Genomic DNA, 24,474 nt, shown 5'->3' with positions numbered 1-24,474 from the left:
CCCCTCCCCTCGCTCTCGACGTCGCTCCAGTCCCTGTCCGAGCTCCTCGACAAGTCTCTCGCCTACGTTCACAAGGTCAACGCCGGCAACCCCGGAGACGTCGAGGTCGGCCGCTTCCTCCTCGAGGGCGTCGGCCGCTGGTCGTCCTCCTCCGACGAGGGCGTCAAGGACGGTCTCCAGGACACCCTCACCGTCGCTTACCTTGCCAACCTTGTCCGTGCCCAGGCTGAGCTTGCCGGCAGGTTGGCTCTCCTTCCCCAGGCTCAGGCCTAAGGGAGTTGTAAAACGGCACCTTTTGTGCCTCGGGTAGACTTATCATACATGGATAGACGAGAATCGTACTAGATACAAGGGGAGGATACACATTGTCAGATTGTCTACAGATGTTCTGCTGCTTGACTTAGAATCGCCTGCGGCCGAGGCCGCCACCTTTCTTCGCTCCAGCCTGCATCTTCCTCTTCATCTCGGCGCGACGACGGTCCGCCTCCGCCTCCTCTTCCGCCAGCTCGGCCGCCTTATCCTTCTTCCTCTTGCGCCTGGGCTTGTCCGCCTGCGATGGCATTAACGGGTCCTGCGTCGACATGGGCATCTGTGAGGACGGCAAGTCACTCGACGCAATGTCGCTCGAGGGCACAGCGGAGTCACTGCTAGGGACGATCGCTGGCGGACTGCTGGGCGGGATAGTGACGTCGGTCATTACAGACTCCCGCATGCGTCTACCGTTCGTAGCGGGCTCGCTTGGGCTGCCTTGCCTAGACGAGGAAGACACCATGGTGGGAACAAACGCCTTCTTGTACGGAGTAGGCGACATCGGAGGCTGGTTGGCGTGGTGGCCCGCCCCAGGACGCACCGGCGTGACTGGTCGCGGCGTCGCATCTGGTGATGCGTTTCGAGTAGGCGAGGCCCGCCTCGGCGTCGGCGTTGCCGGCTGCTTGAATGGGCTGCCGGGCGCAGCGCTTGTCTGCCTGCTCTGCGTGGCCGCTCGCGATGGCTGACTGGTGGAAACAGGAGCACCGATGATGCGGCGCCACGCACGGACCACACCCGGGTCAGAAACAATGGTGCTGACGGCTTCAACCGGCTCTCCCTCGACCTGTTGTCAGCTGGAGCTAGCCGTGTAAGCATTACCTGGACGCCACGGTCTTCTCCTATCAGAACCGCGAACGGAGCCAGCAACTGTTTTGTGAGGAAGGTCAACGGCACTCGTCCGCGCAGTTCACTGGCATTAGCTAGCTGACGACGGAACTGTGAGCGCAGCTACTCACGTCAGATTGAACTGCCAGTTGAGCTTTGGTGACCTTAGAACTATGACCAAATCGTAGTAGTCGTCACGTTCGGCCGACAGTTTTGCTCCTGCTAGAGAGTTGCCTCCATCAAACAAATCTTCCAAGCTTGCCAACGTTTCGTCGATCTGCTTCTGCTCCTCCTCCAGTGTCAGTGTGCCCGGCTGCGGCGCATCGAAGTCGTTCAGGCGTGTGACCACCTCTCCGTGACGAGAAGTGAGACCAGTCGTCGTCAGAGCCTCGAAGTACACAGTCTCGAGATCTGTAGCGATGAAAAGGTACCCGGCTCTATCGGGATGCGGTGCGTATTTCTGTGTGGTGTTAACGTTGCATTGTGGACAGAGGGATCTCCATCATTCCGGGCACTCACAAAGAGGTACGGTCTTCCTCCAGATGTTTTCGAAGCCCACGGCGCCTTCGACAGGGCCTGGTCGTATTTCTGAGATGTTAGCTTCTACACAATCCCCGGCAACTTACGTCGCTGTACAGCGACATGATGCCCCTTTCCGCCGTTGTCAACGATGATGATGTCGCGAGATGGCGGTTGCCAAGACGCGTTAAAGGGTCGGCTGCTCATATTTGGTTCCTGGCCGGCTTATCGCAACGGCTAATAACGGAAGCAAACATCCTAATCATGGCATTACCCGCCACGCTGGCACATACGACATGGACCGAAGCTCGATGGCATGACGACGATCGGGCAGCGGCCGGCGACCACAAATCTCTACATTACACCAAAACACCAGCCCGACGCGTCAACTCTCTCAACATGGCAGAGACAGGCGCCAAGGGTGGTGCGAACGACAACCATCTCAAGGTCGACACGCGAACGCCGCCGGACCTCACCCCCGACGTTGAGCTCGACGAAGTTGTCGACCCCCTCTCCTCGCTACCTGCTCTCGCATCAGCGCTCGACTCAGCTTACGATGACGTCCCGGGCTTCATCAACTCTCTCCTATCCGACTATGTTCCCCCCGCTCTTCCCTCCCCTGCTCCTCAACAACCACCGAATCTTCCGCCGATTGAGAAGCAGCTGAACGAGCTCATGACTCGTCTCAGCCTGCTGAACCAGGACACTTCGAGCGCCTTGGAGCAGTCGATCTCGGACATCTCGCGCACTGTTCCGAGACTGACTTATGACCTGCAGTTCATGCGCGAGTCGGCTGTGTCGCTTCAGTCGAGTCTGCGCAGAGTGCAAGACAAAGCTGCGCGGCAGCAGCTGGGCAACGACAGCGAGGAAGCCAGGACGCAACGGCATCTCGATAAGCTCACACACCTCGACAAGCTGAAGACGCGTATGGAGGCTGCTCGCGACATTCTTGCCGAAGCTGAAAGCTGGAGCACACTCGAGAGCGAGATCACGACGTTCATCGCCGAGCGCGAGTGGACGAAGGCGGGTGAGCGGCTGGCTGAGGCCAGTAAGAGTCTGGTCGTGTTCCAGAGCACGGAAGGAGAGTACGAGTCGAAGCGTAGCTTGCTCGTCAGTCTTCAAAACGAGTTGGAGACTGCACTGTCGGCTGCTCTCCGCGATGCCATTGCTCAGGTGGACACGGCAACAACGGCCCAGTTCCACGAGATCTTCCGAATGATGGAGCGCGAGCACGAGTTCCGCAATTACTACTTTGCTGCTCGCCGAGCGCCGATTCTGGAAGCCTGGACGAATGTTGTGCTGCTCGATGCCGGCTCTGAGGGTGCCGGAGAAGGTGCCGAGGAGGGAACGGAACCGGTCAAGTTCAGCTCCTTCCTGCCAAAGTTCTACGAGACTATCATTCAGACGCTGAATCCGGAGCGCACGCAGATCCCGCTCGTCTTCCAGACAGACTCTGCGGCGAACATTCTCTCATCATTCTTCGAGACGACGCTGGACGCACTTTCACCCAGCTTCCACAATCGTCTCTCCGCTGTGGCCGACCACTACGGACCTGAGGCGCTACCGGAGGTTATCCGCGCATTCACGGCGACGGAAGAGCTGGGCGTCCAGATCCAAGGTCTCATGGACAAGCTCGCCTTCAACACACAAGGTGGACATGTCAGTGGGGCTTCTCTCTCGCAGTCGCCGTCCACGGCCACGAACACGCCGGTATCACCAAGCATGCGATCACGGCGATCAACGAACCCGAACCGAATGTCGATGTCTCACCGATTCTCGCGGTCCGTCAGCTTCCTGGAAGCGGCGCCTGCGTCGCCAACAGCGTGGGAGACAACGATCTACGAGCCGTTCCTCGACCTGCAGTCGTCGTACCCCGCCCTTGAGAAGCGCTACCTGCGACACCTACTGAAACATGACCCGGCTCTGACACGGCCGGCCAACAGGGACAACCCGGCCCGGACACTGAATGAGCGTGCTGCCGTTGTGTTTGGGTTCGCCGAGGATGCAATCGGACGATGTGTCGCATTCACGCACGGCTATGGTACCCGAGGTCTGATCGACGCTCTGAACGATCTCGTTCGAGCATTCCTGGAGAACAATGGCGACATTCTGGACAGCGCGAAGCGAGTTTCCAATGGTACCGGGGACGGTAAGGACGATCTCGGGCTGGAAGGGCTCGACTACTCGACGGAGGACTGGGGTGCGTTCCAAGTCGCGCTGCATGTGCTGGAGGCATGCCGAGGAATTCGGGACAAACTGTCCCAGTTCGAGACAAAGCTTTACCAGGCTCTGACCGATGTTGCGCCGCGGTTGATCATTTCGGCTGCGGACCCGGCGTCCTTCACACTGAAGGATACGACGCTCGGCGCCCTGACCCTGCTGCAGCAGTCAACGCTGAACTCGGTTGAGCTTCACAGCCTGATCGGATCTTTGCCCGGGAAAGAACCGCCAGCCGTCGAGCTGACCAAGGCTCGCGATGCCGTCTCCAACTTTACGAGATCGGCCCAGGTCTTCCTCCAGTCCATCATTCTTTCGCCTCTTCGATCACAGCTCGACACCTACCCATCTCTGTCCGTCTGGGAGAAGCCCGACAAGGAGAAGAAACGCGGCGACCTGCACGTGCCGACCTTTTCCCTGTCTCCGACAGACACGATGGCGCGCGTGGCCGAGGGCCTGCTCAATCTCTTGCGAGTGTTTGAAGAGTACGCTGCCGACGAGTCGCTCGCATTCTCAATCGAGACGCTACCCTTCGTGGATGTTGACTCTCTGCGTGAACTGCTCGCGAAGCCGTCCGACGTGCTGGACCCTCAGGCGGAGAAGGAGGAGCCTACGCTGGGTGCCGAAGCTGTCCTGTCAACCTGGGTCTCAAGTCTGGCGCTCAGCCTGCTGTCGTCGCTGACGAAGACGACGTTGCACAAGATCCCTGCCCTGTCCAACTCTGGCTCTGCCCAGCTCGCATCTGACCTGGCGTACCTGTCGAATGCGGTTCGGGCACTGGACGTGGAATGGGAGGACTTGGAGAAGTGGCGTGAGGCGGCCGAGGCTACGCCCGAAGAGTGGCGGGAAAAGGTGGGGAACGATCGTAAGGGCCCGTGGGGCACGGTGGGCCGATTGCGGGGATTCACCAAGCAGTAGTAATCTCTTTAGACATGTAGATGCACTGAGCACATGAGTGCGCGTCGCGGTGGGGCACAGACTGATCGGACCAGGCCGAAGAGGCCAGGAGGTGTCACTCGCGTTACTGACATGGGCAGCAGCGATGATGGCACGTTTAAAGAACTTCAGCAGACTTCGGGAAGTGTATGTTTGCATGCTGGAAGGTGTCTTAATCGTGCCCCTCAAAGCTTGTTGCACAGGATGACATGCTTGTCGGCCTTGTCGGATCCCCAGATGCATGCGACTTACCACCTCCAGACGCAGTGAGGCTGAAAGAGAGCGGGGTTGTAGCAACAGAGCCAAGCGAGGGGCCCAGCGTTGGCTGCCCTGAAAGCTTCCGCGTCGCTTGTTGCCACCCAACGTCATGGCCGAGACTAGCCGGTCACCCACCACCACCACACCGCGCGGTGCACGCCACTGACCTTTACAACCTGATCCAGAGAGCATCCAACCGATCCATCGCCCCACACTCATCTCTCTGCCCATAATACCACTTCATCTGCAAGTTGCTTGCATTTCGCCCCACAAGCGTACTATGCGAGTGACCGCAGCCCTCCTCCTCCTCGCCGGCCCGGCGCTGGCAGGCTCTCATCGCCCCCCGCCGAGTCTCGAGCTCCTCGACCTCCGCGGTCAGGTCTCCTTCAACCCCACCCCAGTCAACGCGTCGCTGGTGAGTAACTCGGCATTCCACTCCATCATCCCAGCTTCACAACTGGCATAGACCTAAAGCTGATACCCAGATTGCGCCTCGCAACCCCGGCGGTAGGCCAAAGGACTGTCCGCCCTGCTTCAACTGCCAGCTACCGGCTTTCAACTGCGGACAGTTCGGCGACTGTAACAAGTTCGACGGGCAGTGCAAGTGTCCCGCGGGCTTTGGCGGACAGGACTGTCTGACACCTTGTAAGCTCCTCTCATCCAAGTATTAGCTGACAACAGTGTGCGGGTCTCTCAAGGACGGCGACGAGCGTTATCCCCGCCCCGACGGCGAGCTGTGCAAGTGCGAGGAAGGCTGGGGCGGTATCAACTGCAATGGTAAGCTAGCCGGGTTTGTGCAAAGTTAACGCCAGTCTGCAAGAACGACAAGGCATGCAAGGGTTTCAAACTGCGCAACCCTGTCGATGACATGCTCTTCGGCCAGGACAAGCACAAGGATAAGGATGGGGACAAGGACGGCGACGGCGACGATGACGAGATCCCCGACATGGTGTGCTACCAGGGTGGCGTCGCCATTGAGCGCAACTTCCAGATGTGCGACGTCACGAACCGGAAGATCCGCGACACGATCCCCGACAACAAGCCGCCGCAGGTCACATTCTCGTGCGAGGCGGGTGGACATCACGCGAACGGTTCGGACATCATGAGCCTGTACGACCCCACCGCGATCGGGAACGAGAAGGGTACCTGCGGCTTCCAGTTTTGGGTCGACCGCATCGAGTCCTTCTACTGCAAGCTGACCGAGTGCACGTGGGAGCTGGACCAGACCGTCAGTGAGTGTCCAGCTTCATCACTCTCGCTGTCGTAGCTGACCTCAGGCGCCAACGAGACGCACTACAAGTGCGAAAACATTGAGTGCGCGTGTGTCCCCGGCCGTTTCCTCTGTGGTGAGAACGGCAGTGTCAACATCGACGACTTCCTTACGGAGGAGGTCCGAGGACCGGGAAGCTTCAACTGCATCTCGGGCAAGGGCTGCACGTTCGAGGAGCCGGCGATGAACAAGCTCATCAACGACATTTTCGGTGATAGCTCGATCACGCTCGACTGCGAGTCGGGCGAGTGTGTCCACTACTCCCAGGTCCCCGGATACGTTCCCCCGGCGCAGCCCGACAACACCAAGTTCATTGCGCTCATGGGCGCGCTGAGTGTATCCCTCTTCCTCGCTGCCTGTCTTTGTGAGTTCACTTCGCCTCGTATGAACTAACGCCAGTCTTCTGGTACATGGGCCGCAATAACGACGCCTCCGGTTTCAGCGGCATCAAGCTCCCCGAGGACGAGGCGGCGCGCCTCATGGCCGAGCACGTCCCGGCGACGCTGCACTTCTCTAACATCTCCTACACTCTTCCCTCGGGCAAGCACATCCTGGAGCACGTCACTGGCACGTGTCGCCCCGGTGAGGTGCTCGCCATCATGGGAGCTTCCGGTGCGGGCAAGTCGACGCTGCTCGATATTCTCGCCCGCAAGAGCAAGACTGGCAAGGTGTCGGGCGAGATGTACGTGAACGGACGGACGATCGACAACTCGACGTTCCGCCGCATCGAGGGCTTCGTCGACCAGGAGGACACGCTTCTCCCGACTCTGACGGTGTACGAGACCGTCCTGTTCTCTGCGTTGCTCCGCCTTCCTCGCGAGATGAGCTATGAGGCCAAGGTTTATCGCACGCTTGAGACGATGAACGAGCTCGGAATCCTGGGCATTAGGGACGCCCGCATCGGCGAGAGTGGCAAGCGCTCGATCTCGGGCGGCGAGAAGCGCCGTGTCTCCATCGCGTGCGAGCTGGTCACCGGACCCTCGATTCTGTTCCTCGACGAACCGACGTCGGGCCTCGATTCGTACAACGCCTACAATGTCATCGATGCGCTCAAGACGCTCGCGAAGCAGTACAACCGTACTGTTATCTTCACGATCCACCAGCCTCAATCCAACATTGTAGCGCTGTTTGACCGTCTCCTTATCCTCGCCAAGGGACAGCTCGTCTTCTCGGGCAAGCAGAGCAATGCCCAGGCGCACTTTGAGTCGAACGGATACCCCTGCCCGCCTGGCTACAACATTGCTGACTACGTCATTGACGTGACTGTCGATGCGGCCGGCGACGCGCGCAAGATGACCGGTGGCAACGGGCTCCCTACCGCCCATACCGGTGGCAATGGTGGCGTCCAGGACCCCGAAGCTGGCTTCTCTCGTCGCGCGGCGCAGAGCAGCTCGACTTCGACTGACGACGAGGCGTCCGTCTCGCAGAGTGGCATCAAGATGAAGGCTGCCAAGCTTCTCGGCGCCTTCACCTCGACGTCTGGCACAACTACGCCCGCCGAGTCCGTCACACCGATCCCCGAGGCGCTGGCGTCGCTCGTCCTCGCGTGCCGCGGCAGCGACGACATGAAGATTGTCGAGGCGGAGGTGCACCGCATCGAGACTGGCGAGACGCCGAACGGCGGCGAGCAGCGGGATGTTGCCGAGGAGACGGCCATGCTGAAGGGGTACGATAAGGCGGGCTTCTGGACACAGTTCAAGGTGCTCTCCGGCCGCGCGTTCCGAAACCTCTACCGCAACCCGATGCTCATGGCTGCGCACTATGCCGTCGCGATCTGCGCGGGCTTCCTCTGCGGCTTCTTTTTCTACCACGTCACGAACGACATCCCGGGATTCCAGTAAGCTTTTCCTGTCGGACTCGAGCTAACAACAGAAACCGTCTCGGTCTTTTCCTGTTCATCCTGTCGCTCTTCGGCTTCTCGACGCTGTCGGCTGTCGGTTTGTTTTCGACAGAGCGCGTGCTGTTCATGCGTGAGCGGTGAGTAACCTCTCTAGCTAAGACGGCTGTTCGAGCTAACCCCAGCGCGAACGGATACTACTCATCTGGAGCCTACTTCCTGGCCAAGGTGCTGTTCGACGTGATTCCTCTCCGCGTCATCCCTCCATTCATCCTCGGATCGATCGTGTACGGCCTCGCGGGCCTTAACCCGGACATGTCGTGCTACTGGAAGTTCATCATGATCCTGGTCCTCTTCAACCTGGCCGCGGCCTCAATCGTGCTCTTCCTCAGCGTCGCCATCTCCGACACGGGCGTCGCGAACCTGACCGGCTCGCTCGTCATGCTGTACAAGTGAGTTGATCGTATGCGCACCAACTGACGTCCAGCCTCCTCTTCGCAGGTCTGCTGATGAACTACGACCGCGTCCCGAACGGGTTGAAGTGGATGCAGACGCTCTCCTTCTTCCACGCGGCGTACGAGGCGCTCCTCGTCAACGAGCTGCGCTACCTCCAGCTCGTCGAGCGCAAGTTCGGCCTCGACATTAGGGTTCCGTCCGCCACTAGTGAGTCAATCCAGCTAGGTGTGCCCGGCTGTAGCTGACAACAGTCCTGTCCTCATTCGGCTTCCACGCGCAGGCGTTCTGGTTCCCGGACACGACGCTGCTGATTGTGGTGTTCCTCGTGTTCATCGTCGCGAGCTATCTCGTGCTCGAGCTGTTCGTGAAGGAGCGCCGCTAAGCCCCAAGCCGAGCACCGGAGGTGCGAGGTATCCTAGAATCGTCTGCCCGATGGCAGACGTGTATTCAGTTCTTCTCCAAGCTCTACTCTATCACTAGATTATGTATGGTCCGGTGTACGAATTCCCCAATGCATTCTGCTTCCTATCTTGCGGCTGCGGTCCTACAGCTCCACGCCCTGCACAATGTCCCACTCCTCCTCCGTAACGCTCCTCTTCCACTCATCAAGGGTACACATCCTCAGCCGATTCAGGTGACTCTCAGCATCGTCGGGATCGTACCTCTGCGCCGCGTTTGTCGCAAAGTCGCGCCGGAACTTGGACTCCCATGACTCATCCTGTAGAGGGTGGGAGACGTTCCACGCCTCGAGACCGACGATGAGGAACGTGGCTGGTGTATCGGGGTATGGTTCCCCGTCGGGCGTCTGGATGGCGAAGGAGGACGTGTCGGTCGATTCGAAGGCGGCCGTCTCGACTAAAGAGTCGTAGAAGTAGAACGTGTCCCGATCTCCTGCTTCGTGTCCTCCGTTTCCTTCGTCTTCATCGTCTTCTTCCTCGTCTCCGTCTTCTCCGTCTTCTCCGTCTTCTCCGTCTTCTCCGTCTTCTCCGCCTTCTCCGTCTTCTCCGTCTTCTCCGTCATCTCCGTCATCTCCTTCTTCGTCCTCTCCCCCTCCTTCAGCTCCCTCGGCTTCCCCCGCTCGTCCCCCTCTATCCCCACCCGCACTCGGATCAGGAGGAAGAATGACGACAGTAACGGCTAGCGGCTTCTCCTTAAACAGCTGTATCTGGAGCACGCCCCCGCGCGGACCCTGGTCGGCGACAACCCAAACCCGGTTCGTGGGCACGAATGCTCCAACCGTAGCTCGGGACACGCCGAGCCAGTCCGTCCTAAAGTCTTTCTGTCTCACGGGGCAGATGAGAGTCGGCACGTGGCGATTCTGGAGCACATGTCGGAAAACGGTCGTGTGGCTGCCATACAGCACCGCATACATCAGATTGGCGGCGCGCGGGAGGACGCGCGCCGTGTCCTCTTTCCATTCCTCGGAGACTTCGGAGGCGTCCTCGTCCCCGTCCCAATCGTCCAGATCGATGTCGATCGTGTTGGGGTCGTTGTACGCTCCCAAATGGAGGTCGAGGACCCCGAGGGAGGAGACGGCGGTGGGGTTCGACCAGAGGTCGACGGGCAGGCCTAGGGGGATTGTGTGAGTGGAATCTGTCGCAATTTCGTGGGACAGATGCGAGTAGAGCAACGGGTCGACTAGAGATTTGAACCAGGTGCAGGTTTGTCGGAGGGCGAGGAGGGTCGAGGCGGAGGCGGAGAGGATGATGGCCTCGGCGATGTGAGGGTAGGATTCTATCGTGAGCGGCATGTTGTCGCACCGAGTGTGTCGTTTGGGGCCAGCAGTTGCTGGTACCCTTGGCGAAAGGGGTGAGAAGATGGGAGAGCTGGACAAGAGAGGAGGAACGGGGAAGACAAGACTAACAATGGAGGCGACTATCGCGCGCAAACACGGCTTGCACGGACCGTTGGCTTGGCTCCCAACTCTGGATGGATGCCGAATAGCCGTATCTCTGATACCGGTGGCAAGGGACCAAGGGACCTCCACCTCCACCCCCCACACTCGGTAACAGGTAACGGCGCAAGAACAGAGGCAAGGCACGGCATCGGCGCCCAGCCAGCCCCTGAAACGGAGGTCACCGCTGCAACGGTGCGGGGTGCGGTGCTGCGGTGTCATCTGAGTGAGCCGTAAGTTACGTGTCCGATGCCTCCGTCAACCCTCCACCATCTCTCCTCCTCCGCATCGCCCACTCACTCATAAAGCATGGCAGGCGACGCGCGAGACTCGCCCCCGTCGCCCCCGACATCAGAGGCTGAGGCCGACGAGGCAGTCCGCTCTGTCCTCGAGCAGCGCGGGCTCGAGCAGACCCTCGAAAAGCTCGGTTTCGGTGAGTCGTCCCGTTTGTTTTTGTTTGGCGCGGTGTAAGGATTGCTGGTGGGCTCAGTGCGACCAGTCGTGCATGCACAAGCACGACTTAATCCCTCACGCCGCTGCGCACAAATGGGACAGATCATTGGAAGACGGTGATCTGCTCCTCACTCTGAGCGCTGAGCATTCGCACTCACGAGCTCTGGCACGTCACTCGGTTCATCCCGGCCAATACGGCTGTCGTGGGTCAGATCTCCGCCAGATCTTCTCAATTCCCCAGCTAGTCTTGTACGCAGCACCAGCTAACAATGCAGGAGCGTACCAGTGGCGCTTGTTCGCGCTGTGCGGATGCGGGTGGATGTCAGATGCGAGTGCGCTGGCGTGCATCGCCGTCATCCTGCCCCGTGTCAGCGTGCATTTCGGGCTTGGGAGCGAGACGGCCGGCGTGCTCAGTGCTAGTATGATGGCTGGGGTGAGTAGAGCTGGGCGAGCCAAATGATCGTCCGCCTCCCGGCAGGCTTGGCCGCTGTGCCGACAGCACAAGGGCTGCTTGTCCTTGTTGAGAGGGAGAAGACTGCTCGCTGCGCTCGCCGCTCGCGCTAACGCCAGATGATGATCGGCGCCGTCGGCTGGGGCGTCGTGTCAGACATACTCGGGCGGGCGCTTCCGTTCCACTCGACGCTGCTTCTGACTGCCATCTTTGGAATCGCAGGCTCGTTCTCCCCGTCCTTCCCCGTGCTCTGTGTCTGGCTTTCACTGATGGGCACGGCCGTTGGGTAAGCTGCCACGACCACCGCCAGCTGACGACCCAGGGGCTCCATGCCAACAGACGGAACGCTGTTCCTCGAGAACCTGCCGCATTCGAAGCAGTACCTCCTCACGCTGCTCAGTGTGTTCTTCTCCTTTGGCGCTGTGCTATCTGCTGTCGTGGGACTGGTGCTTCTCCCTGGCAAGAGCTGCAGGAAGGATGAGCCGTGCGACATTCACGGTGGCGCGAATGACGGATGGCGCCACGTCCTCTTCACCCTGGGCTGTTTCGTGAGTAACGGTGACGAGCTGTCACGGCTGGCTGTCACAGCTCACTTTAACGTACCAACGAGCTGACCTCAGAACCTCCTCTGCGCGATCGGCCGCAGCATTCTGTTCCGCCTGTATGAGAGTCCGCGGTTCCTGGTGACGAACGGGCGGCACAACGAGGCCATGGTCGTCCTCCGCGCGATCGCCAAGTACAACGAGGACGGCTTCGACATTCAGCACCAGGACGTGGCAATGGCGCAGGCGGACCCGGACGGCGAGCGGGACGCACTCATGCACGCGTCGCCTGCAATGTCGCCGCCCGTATCCCCGGTCGCACCGACGTCGCTCCGCGCACAGCAGGCGGGCCACCGCCACCGGAGCAAGGGCAAGTGGTACCACGAGTTCGCGGGGCAGATGAGCAAGCTCTTCAGCCCCAAGTGGCGTCGGACCGTGACGCTGATGTGGATTATCTGGGGCGCGATGGCCCTCGCATACACCATGTTCAATGTGTGGCTCCCCGCCGTGCTTGAGAGCCGCCAGACGGGTCCGGACGCCATTAGGAGCGGGCTCTGGGACCTCGTCCTGTATGCGCTGGCGGGATGCCCGGGCTCTGTCATTGGCGCGTGGATGATCCAGACCAAGCTTGGTCGCCGCCGCTCCCTCGCCATCTGCACCATTGCGACGGCAGTGAGCGTGTTCGCCTTCGTCGGCGTGCGCGCCGGCATGGCGCTGACTGTCTCGAGCATGTTCATCAGTCTGACGGGTACGGCGATGTACGCTGTTCTTTGTGAGTACACCTTCTCTGGTTGATGGAGTGTCGTCGTTAACCACTCACAGACGGCATGACGCCCGAAACGTTTGGGACGGAGATCCGAGGGACGGCGTGCGGGACGTCGGCGGCGTTGTCCCGACTCACTGGCGTCATTGCGCCAGTCACGGCGGGCATCCTCCTCACCATGTCCCAGACGCTGCCGCTGCTCAGTGTCGCGGTCATCTACGTCTTCACGGCGTTCTGCTCATTGCTCCTTCCGCCGGATCGGAAGAGCGATGGTGGTCCGGTGACCATGGCTCACTAACCTGCGAGCCCCAAGAGCGAGCCGCGCCTGTAAGGCTGAGCCGAGAGCTCGCCAGAGCATCGGGCAAGTGGGCAACGTCCCTGCATACACTCTTGTGGCAACCATCTCATGTCCAAGCGACGACTCTCACGCACATACATCCCTCACAACCTATTGCAATTTTGTATCGTCTAGTCCAACGCAATGTGATCATGACCCATTATAGCTCTTTTGGTAGCGCGGATCCGGGGGGGCGCACACGATAGCGCGTGCCGTGGTAGTCGGTTCCAGCCCGGTGGCCAACGCACGGTCCCTAGGCAGGTGACGGTCAACACAAACAATAACGCCGCCCAAACCGCCGTGCGCTGAGCCCCCCTCCATCATCAACTGACCAAAACACTCGCCTCTCCCCCTCTATACTGCCCTGTTCGCCGCCCGAGTCGTCTCGCATCTCGCTCTCACAACCCGCACCCGTGCTCCGCCCTCGCACCCCACACAGTCCTCCACCATGGCCGCAACCAAGGTGGCGACAAAGGTACACTTCCTCCCTCCCTCCAGCGTCACCTGTCGCTGCCTTCCTTCTCGCTCAGTAGCTGACATCAGACGTCGTCCTCGACGAAGAAGGTCGCCAAGTCTTCCAAGACCGACGAGCCCAAGCCGTCTTCCAAGCGTTCCAAGAAGGCGGAACCTGCCGCCGAGGAGCCCGCCGTCTCGAAGGCGCCCGAGTCTGAGAAGCCGGGCCCGAAGCCCAAGGCCGCAGCGCCGATGGAGGGGGAGGCGAGCGAGCCGCCGGCGAAGAAGGCGCGCAAGTCCAAGGCCGACAAGGCCGACAAGGCTGAGGCCGAGCCTGCCCCCGCGGAGGAGGCCAAGGTCAACGGAGATGCCACCGGTGGAGACTTTGTCGCCCGCGCCAAGGCTCTGGACGCGACTGTGGCCGGCGTCGCGATGAAGCTCAAGCCGAAGGAGTTCTCGACCGGGTAAGGCGACCTTTCACGATCAGCTTCGAGCCGGTCAAACTAAGCTGACCCCAGATCATACGGCTGGACCGCGAGCAAGAACACCAAAGTGCCCGGTCCCGATGGCGACGTCGAAGTTACGGTGAGCAGCTATGGGGTCGGCGTCTAGCTGATGACAGATCTCGCTGAACGTGACGGTGAAGGGTACCAAGCCCAAGGCGGCCAAGAAGGAGAAGGAGCCCAAGGAGGCAAAGGAGACCAAGACCAAGAAACGGTCCAAGAAGGAGAAGGTGAGCTGGCTGGAAGGGATTCAAGCTGACGGCAGGTCGAGGAGGGGAGCGAGTGATTACCCTTGAGTCGTTGAGGTGAGCTGTCTCGCTGTGCGCTCGAGCTGATGACAGATAAGTGGCTGCAATAGGTGCGCTGCAAAATCCTTCCGCCAGCTGATTTCAGGCGGAGCTGAGCGAGTACATTATAACCTGCACATTCTTGCACGGGGTGAGCTGCTCCGTGAACAACTTAGCTGGCATGACAGCGGCGGTGTGTTCCCTGTGTCCTGTAGCTGATTCTTTCCCTTCCGGTACTCTAGTTGTTCGTGTCCATGCATATTTGATTGTTGTCTGCTCTATATACAATGCTGCCTGTCTAGTTCTCGACAATGTCAAACGTCTCCCACCAACCCGGCTGGTCCGCGCACGCGACGAGCTTGCCATTCCCGCCCTCGGTGGCCTGGACAAACTTGCCGTTGTGTGCCTTGAGCGCGATCCCGTCCTTCATCTGGTACACCTCAAAGGTCTCATATGTTCCTGCGCGGTCGCGATTGGGAATCAAGATCCCATTCGGCTGATTCGGCACGCCCATATCGGCACACACGTACTTGCCATTACACGCCTTGAAGCGAACCGTCTTCTGTTCCGCATCAGGGTACTCCATGAAGAAGCTCTCCCATCCGCCGATAGTGTCGCGGTTGGAGACGAGTGGCCGGTCGCCGCCGCTCTCGGCGCACACGAGCTTGCCATTGACCAAGGCGCGCAGCGCAACGGGCCGGTTGAGGTTCATGGGGCCCTTGCCGGGCCAGGGCTCAGTCCAGCGGAGGGCCCGAAGCGGCGCGCGGCGCTTGAACATGTCCCCTCCGTCGCGCGTCAGGCGGAGGTAGTAGTCAGCGGTACACTGCACGCCGTCCTCGTCGAGGGCCCTGTAGTCGAAATCGGCCGGCTGCTGCGCGCGGCTCTCCGCAGTGGGCGCAATCTGGTTGCCCTCGTTGTACTCGTCAAACATGGAGACGTAGATGCCCACCCGCGTCGCGTTGAGGTCGCGTACGCGACACGTGTTGTAGATGTGCCGCCAGTAGAAGTCGCCATGCCTTCGTGCGCCCTGCGAGAGGTCGCCTGGCATCACGCACGGCTGGTAGTCCACCCCTCTTGCGCCTAGGGCCTGCGCATCCGGCGCGTTGTGCGAGACGAAGAACTGGTCCAACCCCCTCGTCTCCCCCGTCCGGCCCACCATCCAGGGCGAAATCATGTCGAACGCATAGTACACCTCGTCGTACCCCGGACGCGAGTCCGAGACGCCCTCACGCCAGTTCGTCGGCACGCCCCCGATCACATACAGGCCCTGGGCCTGCAGCCAGCGGATGACCGAGATACACTCCTCGGGCGGCCAGGCGTGGCCGTCGTCCGGGAACCCGAAGCCCCAGATCGCGACGACGGGCTTGCCGTCCTGCCTGGCGTACATGGGCCTGTTGGCGTAGGCGCCCATGATGTTGGTCCAGTCGGCGGGGATTTCGTCCTTCATCCCCGTCCACCCGCCGACATCCCACATGCAGTACCACTTGACGCCGTGCCGGTCCGCGGCATCCGCGACGTGCGGCGTGATCGCATTGCGCACCGGTCCCTCGCCGTCGGGATACGGCTTGAAGCGCTGGAAGGCCGCCGTGTCGATGCCGGCGTACGCCATCATGTCAAAGTGCACGTCGATCGTGCACGGGTCGTAAGACGAGAAGAGCTGTGACTTTTCGCCGTTCGGATACGGCTGGAAGCCCGTGTCGTACTTCTTCGGATAGTAGGACATGGCAGGCCACGAGATGAAGCCCTTGTTGTGACAGCAGCAGTTCTTCAGTCGGTCTGGCGCCCAATGCCACCAGCCCCCGATGGGAGAGCCGTCGCCCTCGCATGTGAACCAGCCTTGGTAACCCGTCGTGATCTTGCCGACAATGTCGCCGTCGCAGCTCATATTGCTCGTGGTGGTCGTGGCCTTGAGGGCCGTGGTCTTGGGAAGAGAGAAGGTGGTAGGGGTCGTGGGGAACGTGGGGAACGTGGGGAACGTGGGGAACGTGGGAGTTCGTGAGAGCGAGTGAATGGAGCACAATCAGGAGATAAGAGATGAGAATGAAGAGGAGAAAGACCAAGCAATGTGACAAACCCAAAAACACGCCCAAGACATGGCCAGGACAAAGTGGACGCGGGCGATCGTCGTAAGCCCAGACCCTCGATTGACGTCAGCGCGCAGCACATGTCCGAAGTGACCGCGCCCTTGAAACGTGTAACCTGCGCGTGCAATTAATTGCATCCCGCGCCCGTGTTTCATGCACATCGGCCTTGTTCCCGACCTCAACTTGCCCTCTCCCGTGTCTCTTCCTCCCTCATATCCCCTCAAATAAGCCCACAGAGGTTCCAATAACGTCCCCCGCGCCCGGCGCCGCCATCGAGCGTGTGTCGCGTCGACGCGTTATCAACAGCCGCGGTTTTTCCCACCACAAGCCTCGTTATATCAGTCGGTAGATAGTGTGACTCTTACGCAATAAAGCCGATTGATCACACAGTCATGGGTTCGAGCCCCATACGAGGCTTAGTTTTTTCGATCTGTCTGCAGTGTCAGGTTATCAGGGAGCTGCGGAATGTTGCTGCGGACGATGATGTCTGCGCCGACACCTGAAATTTTTTGTTCAGCTGAACTGCCACTCGTGTGAGCACAGTATAGCGCTACACTGTTGGCTTACGGACCTAACTGCAAGCTGCCGGCGATCGTGGCCGCACGCTGAGACAGATCTGCATAGCCCGCGTCCATGTCAGCCTCCTCCGCTTGCTCGTGCGAGCACTAGCCGCGACGATCAGGCCCGCCTACCCCCGCACACAGAAATTTCGACTCCGCGTCCGTGTTCGCTGGTGTCCGCACAGTGCGGCCGCAAGTTTTCAGGAGCATTGACGTTTTTCGCCCTGCCCGTGCCGTCTGACCAACCAGCGCCAGCATGCGGCCCGCAGGTGCTGACATGAGCCAGATTTCTGCTGGATCTGAGTCAAGCGCGAAGCTGAGTGGGTGCGGGGGGTTGACTTTGTACATCATATCACGACCATGACGACCGGAATAGAATCGGACCAGGTGAGTGTCGACGTTGTCAACGGCGAGATGACGAAGTGGACATGTGATCACCCGTTGCCGCCGGCATGTGCTGACAGAGCAGAGAATACCGCGGACGGACACGCCGTCGACAGACAGCTACGTCGAGAAGACGGATCATGTCGACCCGAACCATGTCGAGATGCAGAGGAATCTGAAGGTATGCCCGCCCCTCTAAATACGTGCTAACGTCAGCCGCGACATGTGTGAGTGCTCAATCATGAGACTTCCACGCGAGAACTTCGGAACCTCGGAACCACTGTCGGAAGAATGCTGATCCCCTCAGGCAAATGTTGGTCATTGGCGGTGTCATTGGAACAGGACTCTTCCTCGGAACAGCGGGCAACCTGCACAATGGCGGTCCTGCGGGTCTGCTCATCAGCTACTGCATCATGGCCAGTCTGCTGTACTCGGTCATGGTCGGTCTGGGAGAAATGATCGCCGCGTTCCCCATCGCCGGAGGACATGTCTCCCTCATTGGACGGTACTCGAGCCCGGAGCTCAGCTTCGCCGTCGGCTGGCTGTACTGGTACTGCTACATTGGTGAGTGTCTCCTCGAGTCCAACGACTCCCTTGTCCAAATGCGAAGATGGGCGGAGGGCGGTCACGTGATGACGCTACGTTGAAGCGAGGCGTTTGCTGACACTCCCAGTTCTCCTGCCAGCCGAGATGTCGGCCGGCGCCGTGCTTATCACGTACTGGACGAAACCGTCTGAGACGTGCACGTCGGGCGTGTGCAACAACGCTATGTGGGTGGGGTTGATGTTGATTGTTGTCCTCCTCGTCAATTTCCTCGGCACAAAGGCATGGGGCGAGTGCGAGTTTTGGGCCGCCTCCATCAAGGTCATCACCATTGTCGGCCTCATCATCGTCGGTATCGTGATCACGGCTGGCGGTGGCCCAGACCATACCAGCATCGGTTTCCGGTTCTGGCACGAGACGGGCGGTTTCGTGCAGTACAAGGGCATTCCGGGAGCGTGGGGCCGGTTCCTCGGCTTCTTCTCTGTGCTTATCACGGCCGCGTTTGCGTTCATCGGTACCGAAATGTCCGCCCTCGCGGCGGCCGAGACGAGCAACCCCGCTAAGAGCGTCCCGCGCGCCATCAAAACGGTCTGGATCCGCCTCGCGCTGTTCTACATCATCGGTGCACTCGTCATCGGAATGCTCGTCTCGCCGGACGACCCGCAGCTCGACCTGGCGAGCACGGCTGCCGGATCACCATTCGTCATCGCGATTCAGCGCGCGGGTATCCGTGCCCTACCCTCGATCGTGAACGCCGCCCTCCTGACTAGTGCGTGGAGCGCGGCGATCTGCGACCTCTACGTCTCCAGTCGCACGCTGTATGGACTCTACGTGCGCGGCGTCACGCCCCGCTTCCTCGACAAGTATCTCGGCAAGACGCGCAAGTCTGACGGTCTGCCGTGGGTCTGCGTCTGCATTTGCGCCGTGTTCACACCGCTGTCCTTCTTTGCTGCCTCGAACGACTCGTCGGCTGGCACCGCGTTCGGATACTTTGCAAACATGTGCGCCGTGTGCGGCATGCTGACCTGGACCGTCATCCTGTACACGTGCATCAGGTTTAACAAAGGACTCAAGAGGCAGGGCATCGACCGCGCCACGCTGCCGTATCGCGCTCCCCTGCAGCCGTACCTGAGCTGGTATGGGCTCGTCGTGTCCATCGTCGTCATTGTGTTCTCGGGCTTCTCGAATTTCATTCACAGCTTCAACACCTCTGGCTTCATCACGACGTACTTTGGCATACCCTTCTTCCTTGTTTTGTTGCTGGGGTACAAGATCTGGCACAGGTCGAAGCAGATCCAGTTCAAGGACATGGACTTCAAGACTGGCTTCTCTCTGGACATCCCAGAGGATCCGAAGGACGAGGAGAAGGGGGTTTGGGGTTGGATCAAGACGAACATCTAGATAAATAGACTGCACAGAAGCATGTATCAGTATTAGGCACCGGGGAATCCTTATTGGCGTGGTTGGAGTACGACAGAAGTGAGAATTCATAGTGCTGGCTCGCGTGTCCCAGAAGTCTGCGAGGTAGTTTTGCCCGACGTTCAGTTGCAATAGTCACACGATTCTCATATGGGGACTGAGAAGTTATCGGCTTTCGTGTTCCTTACACTCTGCTATCGTCTGCCGGGTCAGTGCTTTCCCCGGCGCGAGCACCTGCAATGCGTGTGGCACGCAGTGTGCGTCCCGCAGATTAATGTTTTCGTGGCAAGTGCCAGTCAAAATGCGTCGTCACGCAAACAAGACAGGAATGCGGGAACCCGGTCAAAGAAGCCGCAGCATGCAGAACCAAACTACACCACCACGAGCAGAACAGACTGCACATAGGACTGAAGACAGGGACGCTGGCGGACAGACACCCGAAAGAAATCAGGCGCCACATCCTTGCCACCCAACCAGATTCGCCACCCGGAAGCAAAATTCACGCGTCGTCCACACATTCAGACGCGTCCGGTTCATGACGGCACCCAACCCGTCATCTGTTTACACGAACTTCGGCTACCATGGCCGACCTCGACACCACCGACCTCAATGCGCAAATAGCAAGACTTCAGGAAGAGCGCGCCAAGCGTATGGCGAAGGCCGAGGCGGAGCAGCGGCGTGCTGAGGCGTCCGCGGCCAAGGTCCTGATCGGCGCGACGCCAACGAAGGGTAAGCTTCACTACACTCAACACAGCTGACAGCAGACAAGGAGAAGGGCCGCATACCCCTACCGGAGAAGCCGAGGCAGCCTGTATTCGTCCCACGACCAACAGCCCCGAAGAATGACCACGTCGACCTCCTGCAGGCGCCTAAGAAGTCGACTGTGCTGGAGAGGCTCGCCGCGCGCAAGGCCATGTCCGACAAGCTCCCATCGCTTCCCTCTGTGGAGCGCAGCACATCGTTCAAGGACCGAGTAGCGTCGCGTGAGGGATCAAGATCTGCTACGCCCGTGGGCGCCCCGTCCAAGTCCATCAGCCCCGGCGGCGATGACCTCGAGATTGTGCGCACGGGGACGGAGCGAGCCGAAGACCTCACGCTCGACCATGAACTCGAACTTGGGCCGCGCGAGTTTGGAAAGGACCCCGAGGGCGAAGAAGTCTGGCGTGCCCTGGAACCCAACTCCGGCATCCGCCTGTCGAAACGTGTGCTCCCGCACGAGGACGTGCAGGATCTGATCCGCGGCCGATTCTTCCTGCGCCCGCCCCAGGTCTACTCTATCGCACGCCTGTCGCGAGACGGTGCGACTTATGACATTCCGGTCGAGGGTGACTGGGTCACCATCGCTGTCGTCGCAGAACGTGGCGACATCCGCGTCAGCGGAACGCGCAACGTAAAGAGCGACGACGAGGACGATGATGACGACGGCAGTGACGGAGATGGCCGACAACCGCAACATCAGAAGCGGAAGAAGCAAGGCAAGCAGGGGAAGGAGAACAAGAAGAGAAAGCCTCGCAAGTACATCAACCTGAAGCTTGTCGCCCTCCCTCCTCGCAATAAGACCCTCGGATCAAACACCATTTCCGGCGATGCGCACCTTCAGTTACTGCTGTTCGAATCCGATAGCATTGTCAACGGAACGGACGACGAGGGCAATGAGACAAGGAGCTATCGCGGGGGCTCGGGCGGTGCTTACGAGAAATGGTGCAACCTCGGTGTTGGAAGCGTAATCGCGCTCCTGAACCCGCGAGTTCTCCGCCCACTCAAAGCCGGCGGCACCCCACACCCCTTGACCCTGCCTCTAGCGCTGAATCCCGCATCCGCCGACTGCATCAGCTACATCGGGCAAGCGATGGACATGGGCCGCTGCACTGCTAACCAGAGAGACGGGTCTCGGTGCCGTACGTGGATCGACCTGCGCCTCGGTCAGGTGTGCGAGTACCATATACATGCCGCGGTGAAGCGGGGTCGGAGTGGGCGCGGCGCGCTAGCGGGTGCCACGACGGCTTTCGAGCTCACGGATCGACCGATGATGGGCCGCCGCGGTGGATTCGGCAACGCCAATTTGGACAAGTACGACCCGTCTCGTAAGACGGGACTGCTTCCGAGGGACGGCGCGCGAGCCGCCCCAAGAGGAGCCGAGAACGGCGGCGGTGGTGCCACATACATTGTCGGCAGCGGTGTCGCCCGAATCGGCAGGACAGACGGCGCGCTTGCCCCAATTGGCGACCCCGACCTCGCGAACAAGCTTGGCCGCAACACGGCTATGAAGCGCAAGCGCAAGATGGAAGTGGCAGAGGCAGAGGCTGCCCTATCGCGGATGTTCGAGAAGAACGGCGACGGCACCAGCGCAGGTGCCAAGTACCTGCAAGCATTGGGCAAAGCGCCGACAAACGAGAAGGAGCCCGGCTGGGAGGAGAAGACCAAGCGCGTCTACTCTGCGCAGGCGATCAAGAACATTGGCTTCGACCCAACCGGCAGAAGAAATGAGAACGCCGAAAAGAGGGTAAGTTTATGATCTCTCGATAGTGAGCTGACCTGCAGCTCGCATCGCTTGCATCTCTTCGAGGTGCTTCCAACCCGAAAATTGGTCGTGGACCGGGGCCAAAAAGGCTGTCCAACGTTGTCGTTCCTGTCCAAGCGCAAGCAGCACCGAAGGCACCCAGGCAGGATGACGAGGAGGACATGATAGACCTAGACTAACCCATGTATGTACTGTTGATGTTGTATGTAACATGTTGAAGGATGCAGATCATGCACGCGACTGCGGACCGGCTATGTCAAGCTGTGACGCTAACTGACAGGACGATCAAGAGGCCGATCCGAGCCACACCGAATTTCGTCCAGGCGACCTCCACAATTAGCGCCTTCCTCGCAACTCTTCATTACTCTACGTTCACCAGCTTCCATCGTCTCGTCATCCTCGACATCCCCACCTTCAGAGCAACTACCATCAGATACAGAACTCGACCAAATCACCACCCGCGTGCCCGATAAGCCGGATCCCCAGCACACGAACTGCCGACCCCACACCCTTCCACCATGACGACCCTTCCTCCTTCCCTCCGGCCGACAGCCGTCGCTTCTCTGACGCCGCCACCAGTCCTGGTCCCTCCCATCAACTTTGCCCTCGTGGCTCCCGGCGTGTATCGGTCTGGGCATCCCAACCGAAGAAACTTCGGATTTCTGCAGAGGCTCGGCCTGAAGACGGTGCTGTGAGTAACGTTTCATGTCTCAGGATGCTGGCGGTGGAGCCACGCCGCTTGGCGCTGCGGCGCAGTCACGGCGAGGGCGAGGCGTCCGTAACATGTCCGAGTCTGCGGGAAAGCGTTGCGGAGCATGCGGTGTCGATGATGTGCATGCCCGTCCGACAGGCTGGACAGGCTGGAGCGAGGCGCACGTTAGTTTCGTGGGCGCTGGCCTGCGGTGGAGGCCTTATCGGCAATTCAGCGACGTCATTTGCCTTGTTCTGATTCTGCCGGCGGACATGGTATTCTTGAGATCTCTCTGCTCGGCGCCCGCGGCAGCGAACAATACGGCCTGCCGGCCGTCGCCGGACTGCAGAGCCTCATGGCTGAGACAGAGGCATTTACGGATCGGAGCCGGGCGAGCTTATTGTGCTGGAACACCTACCTCTCCAGGCAGACCCTTCATTGCCCATGTGCGACTGTCGCTGATCCCTTCGCAGCTATGTGGCGAGGTCCGATGAGTATCGGCCAGACGGCGCCGACTTCGTCTCACAGCATAACCTTAACTTGCACCACATTGACCTGTCCGACGACGAGGAGCTGTTCACGCCCTCAGGGAAGAAGAGGATGTATGAGGCGCTCCAGATCGTGCTCGACACCCGCAACTATCCTATTCTTGTTCATGACGACACCGGAAAAGCGGCCGTCACATTACTCTGCGCCCTGGCCCGCTGCTACCAGAACTGGGCGTTGACGGCCGTGTTCCGGGAAGGCGACATGTTCGCCGGCGCCGGAGGCAGCGACGATTCTGGACTAGGGAACGCAGGCAAGGAGGTGAGTCACAGAGGGACCCCCACAAAGGAGGGCCATGCCGTACACTGCGGAATCCCGGCATCGAACAAGCAACGCTTAGTGCGTCTGGGCAATTCATGCTTAGTAATGTTCACACCATGTCCGGAGCATCGGCAGCTATGTAGCTTTGGAGGCGCAACAGGCTGCCGTTTGGGACGCGTCGACGCGTGTCGCGCATCGCGAGCAGATCTCTTCCCCTCAAGCCTCCTAAGCCTCGCATGCTGACCTGGTCCCTCACAGTTCATCGCGACCTTTGATCCTAGGAGCGTGCCTTTAGATCCAGAGTATCTCCCAGACTGGGCAGAGATGTGAACGAGGGAAGAAGGTTCATGTCTCGAGAGCACGAAAGGTACACTGAATGCGGTGGGCAAGAGATCCAAGCTCTTCAGGCACGGGCAACCCCAGCGACCGTCATCACGGGGGTGGAAACCTTGTTGCAGCCCCAGACCACGACCGAGCTTGGCCAGCTTGGCACGGACAAGGCTGCTTTCTCTTGTTGCTCGTAGGTGTTACAGTTCTGCCGGCGTCTAGCGGCTCTTGCACAATATCTCCGCGTCGTCGTCTCGCGTGTGCACTCTTGCATTCTCTCTCTCTGTGGAGACTTTCCAAGTCCGGACGGTATTCATTCATTTTGGTAGCGCCACAGGGATTGCGAGGTACAGGCGTCGTCGGTGTCGATAGTGAATTGCCACGTTTTGACAGGCGCGTAGGCAGCAGCGGGCTGAGATTGGAGGAGTGGGCTTTCCGGTCTGCCGGCGCAAGGCGCGATAGGAGGAAGGCCTGAAAGGATGAATGCGGGCGCTCCGGGTGGCCCGGTGATGCCAGCGTTATGCATCGCGTTACACTTCCCATTCACACTTGCACAGGGATCCCTTGGGGGGGCGACTGGGCAAACCCGAACCGCCGACCTGGCACCGACCTGGAGCACGCGCCTGAGAGGGGGGTGTCGTCTCCTGGCCGCAGGCCGCGTGAACACCGATGCGCGGCGGGTGGTGGTGCTTGTCACCTGCATTCAGTGCTGGGCCGGTTTCACTGAGTCCTAACAACAAACGCTGTTCCTTGCATCCTCGCGAGCTCTTCCGCCACGGGCAAGCACTCTTCCACCCAAACTCTAAATGCATTAGCTCTGCTACATTT

General features: G+C 60.0%; 10 protein-coding genes and 1 non-coding gene across 11 annotated transcripts; 8 read left to right on the top strand and 3 right to left on the bottom strand.

Moving 5' to 3' along the window:
- Positions 1-400: 400 nt before the first annotated feature.
- A1Q1_01582 (uncharacterized protein) lies at positions 401-1,860 on the bottom strand (the record flags this gene model as incomplete). Its single annotated transcript, XM_014324621.1, has 5 exons — positions 401-1,087; positions 1,129-1,219; positions 1,266-1,545; positions 1,654-1,710; positions 1,761-1,860. The coding sequence occupies 5 exons, from the start codon at positions 1,858-1,860 to the stop codon at positions 401-403; spliced, it is 1,215 nt and encodes a 404-aa protein (XP_014180096.1).
- Positions 1,861-1,917: 57 nt separating this feature from the next.
- On the top strand, positions 1,918-4,788 carry A1Q1_01581 (uncharacterized protein; the record flags this gene model as incomplete). The annotated part of the gene is made up of 1 exon (XM_014324620.1): positions 1,918-4,788. One exon carries the CDS (start codon positions 1,918-1,920, stop codon positions 4,786-4,788), a length of 2,871 nt encoding a protein of 956 aa, XP_014180095.1.
- Positions 4,789-5,344: 556 nt separating this feature from the next.
- A1Q1_01580 (uncharacterized protein) lies at positions 5,345-8,817 on the top strand (the record flags this gene model as incomplete). Its single annotated transcript, XM_014324619.1, has 9 exons — positions 5,345-5,479; positions 5,550-5,571; positions 5,694-5,709; positions 5,763-5,841; positions 5,885-6,296; positions 6,342-6,692; positions 6,734-8,171; positions 8,357-8,623; positions 8,673-8,817. The coding sequence occupies 9 exons, from the start codon at positions 5,345-5,347 to the stop codon at positions 8,815-8,817; spliced, it is 2,865 nt and encodes a 954-aa protein (XP_014180094.1).
- A 354-nt stretch (positions 8,818-9,171) lies between these two features.
- On the bottom strand, positions 9,172-10,377 carry A1Q1_01579 (uncharacterized protein; the record flags this gene model as incomplete). Its single annotated transcript, XM_014324618.1, has 1 exon — positions 9,172-10,377. One exon carries the CDS (start codon positions 10,375-10,377, stop codon positions 9,172-9,174), a length of 1,206 nt encoding a protein of 401 aa, XP_014180093.1.
- Positions 10,378-12,135: 1,758 nt separating this feature from the next.
- Positions 12,136-13,028, top strand: A1Q1_01578 (membrane transporter; the record flags this gene model as incomplete). Its single annotated transcript, XM_014324617.1, has 2 exons — positions 12,136-12,739; positions 12,790-13,028. The coding sequence occupies 2 exons, from the start codon at positions 12,136-12,138 to the stop codon at positions 13,026-13,028; spliced, it is 843 nt and encodes a 280-aa protein (XP_014180092.1).
- Positions 13,029-13,515: 487 nt separating this feature from the next.
- A1Q1_01577 (uncharacterized protein) lies at positions 13,516-14,319 on the top strand (the record flags this gene model as incomplete). The annotated part of the gene is made up of 4 exons (XM_014324616.1): positions 13,516-13,542; positions 13,611-13,984; positions 14,039-14,105; positions 14,167-14,319. The coding sequence occupies 4 exons, from the start codon at positions 13,516-13,518 to the stop codon at positions 14,317-14,319; spliced, it is 621 nt and encodes a 206-aa protein (XP_014180091.1).
- A 289-nt stretch (positions 14,320-14,608) lies between these two features.
- A1Q1_01576 (uncharacterized protein) lies at positions 14,609-16,195 on the bottom strand (the record flags this gene model as incomplete). Its single annotated transcript, XM_014324615.1, has 1 exon — positions 14,609-16,195. One exon carries the CDS (start codon positions 16,193-16,195, stop codon positions 14,609-14,611), a length of 1,587 nt encoding a protein of 528 aa, XP_014180090.1.
- A 526-nt stretch (positions 16,196-16,721) lies between these two features.
- A1Q1_t369 lies at positions 16,722-16,811 on the top strand. The gene has a single exon. It is a non-coding gene; the product is annotated as a tRNA-Lys (tRNA).
- A 399-nt stretch (positions 16,812-17,210) lies between these two features.
- On the top strand, positions 17,211-19,282 carry A1Q1_01575 (arginine permease, putative; the record flags this gene model as incomplete). The annotated part of the gene is made up of 4 exons (XM_014324614.1): positions 17,211-17,274; positions 17,331-17,541; positions 17,646-17,902; positions 18,012-19,282. 4 exons carry the CDS (start codon positions 17,211-17,213, stop codon positions 19,280-19,282), a joined length of 1,803 nt encoding a protein of 600 aa, XP_014180089.1.
- Positions 19,283-19,881: 599 nt separating this feature from the next.
- A1Q1_01574 (uncharacterized protein) lies at positions 19,882-22,000 on the top strand (the record flags this gene model as incomplete). Its single annotated transcript, XM_014324613.1, has 3 exons — positions 19,882-20,029; positions 20,134-21,803; positions 21,842-22,000. 3 exons carry the CDS (start codon positions 19,882-19,884, stop codon positions 21,998-22,000), a joined length of 1,977 nt encoding a protein of 658 aa, XP_014180088.1.
- Positions 22,001-22,339: 339 nt separating this feature from the next.
- A1Q1_01573 (cytoplasm protein) lies at positions 22,340-23,649 on the top strand (the record flags this gene model as incomplete). Its single annotated transcript, XM_014324612.1, has 4 exons — positions 22,340-22,512; positions 22,578-22,697; positions 22,986-23,319; positions 23,578-23,649. The coding sequence occupies 4 exons, from the start codon at positions 22,340-22,342 to the stop codon at positions 23,647-23,649; spliced, it is 699 nt and encodes a 232-aa protein (XP_014180087.1).
- Between the last annotated feature and the right edge of the window lie 825 nt (positions 23,650-24,474).

This window comes from Trichosporon asahii (genome assembly GCF_000293215.1).
Source record: "Trichosporon asahii var. asahii CBS 2479 unplaced genomic scaffold scaffold00050, whole genome shotgun sequence".
NCBI lineage: Eukaryota > Fungi > Basidiomycota > Tremellomycetes > Trichosporonales > Trichosporonaceae > Trichosporon > Trichosporon asahii.
Note: the sequence above shows the minus strand (reverse complement) of the source record. Positions and strands in the feature narration are given on the sequence as shown.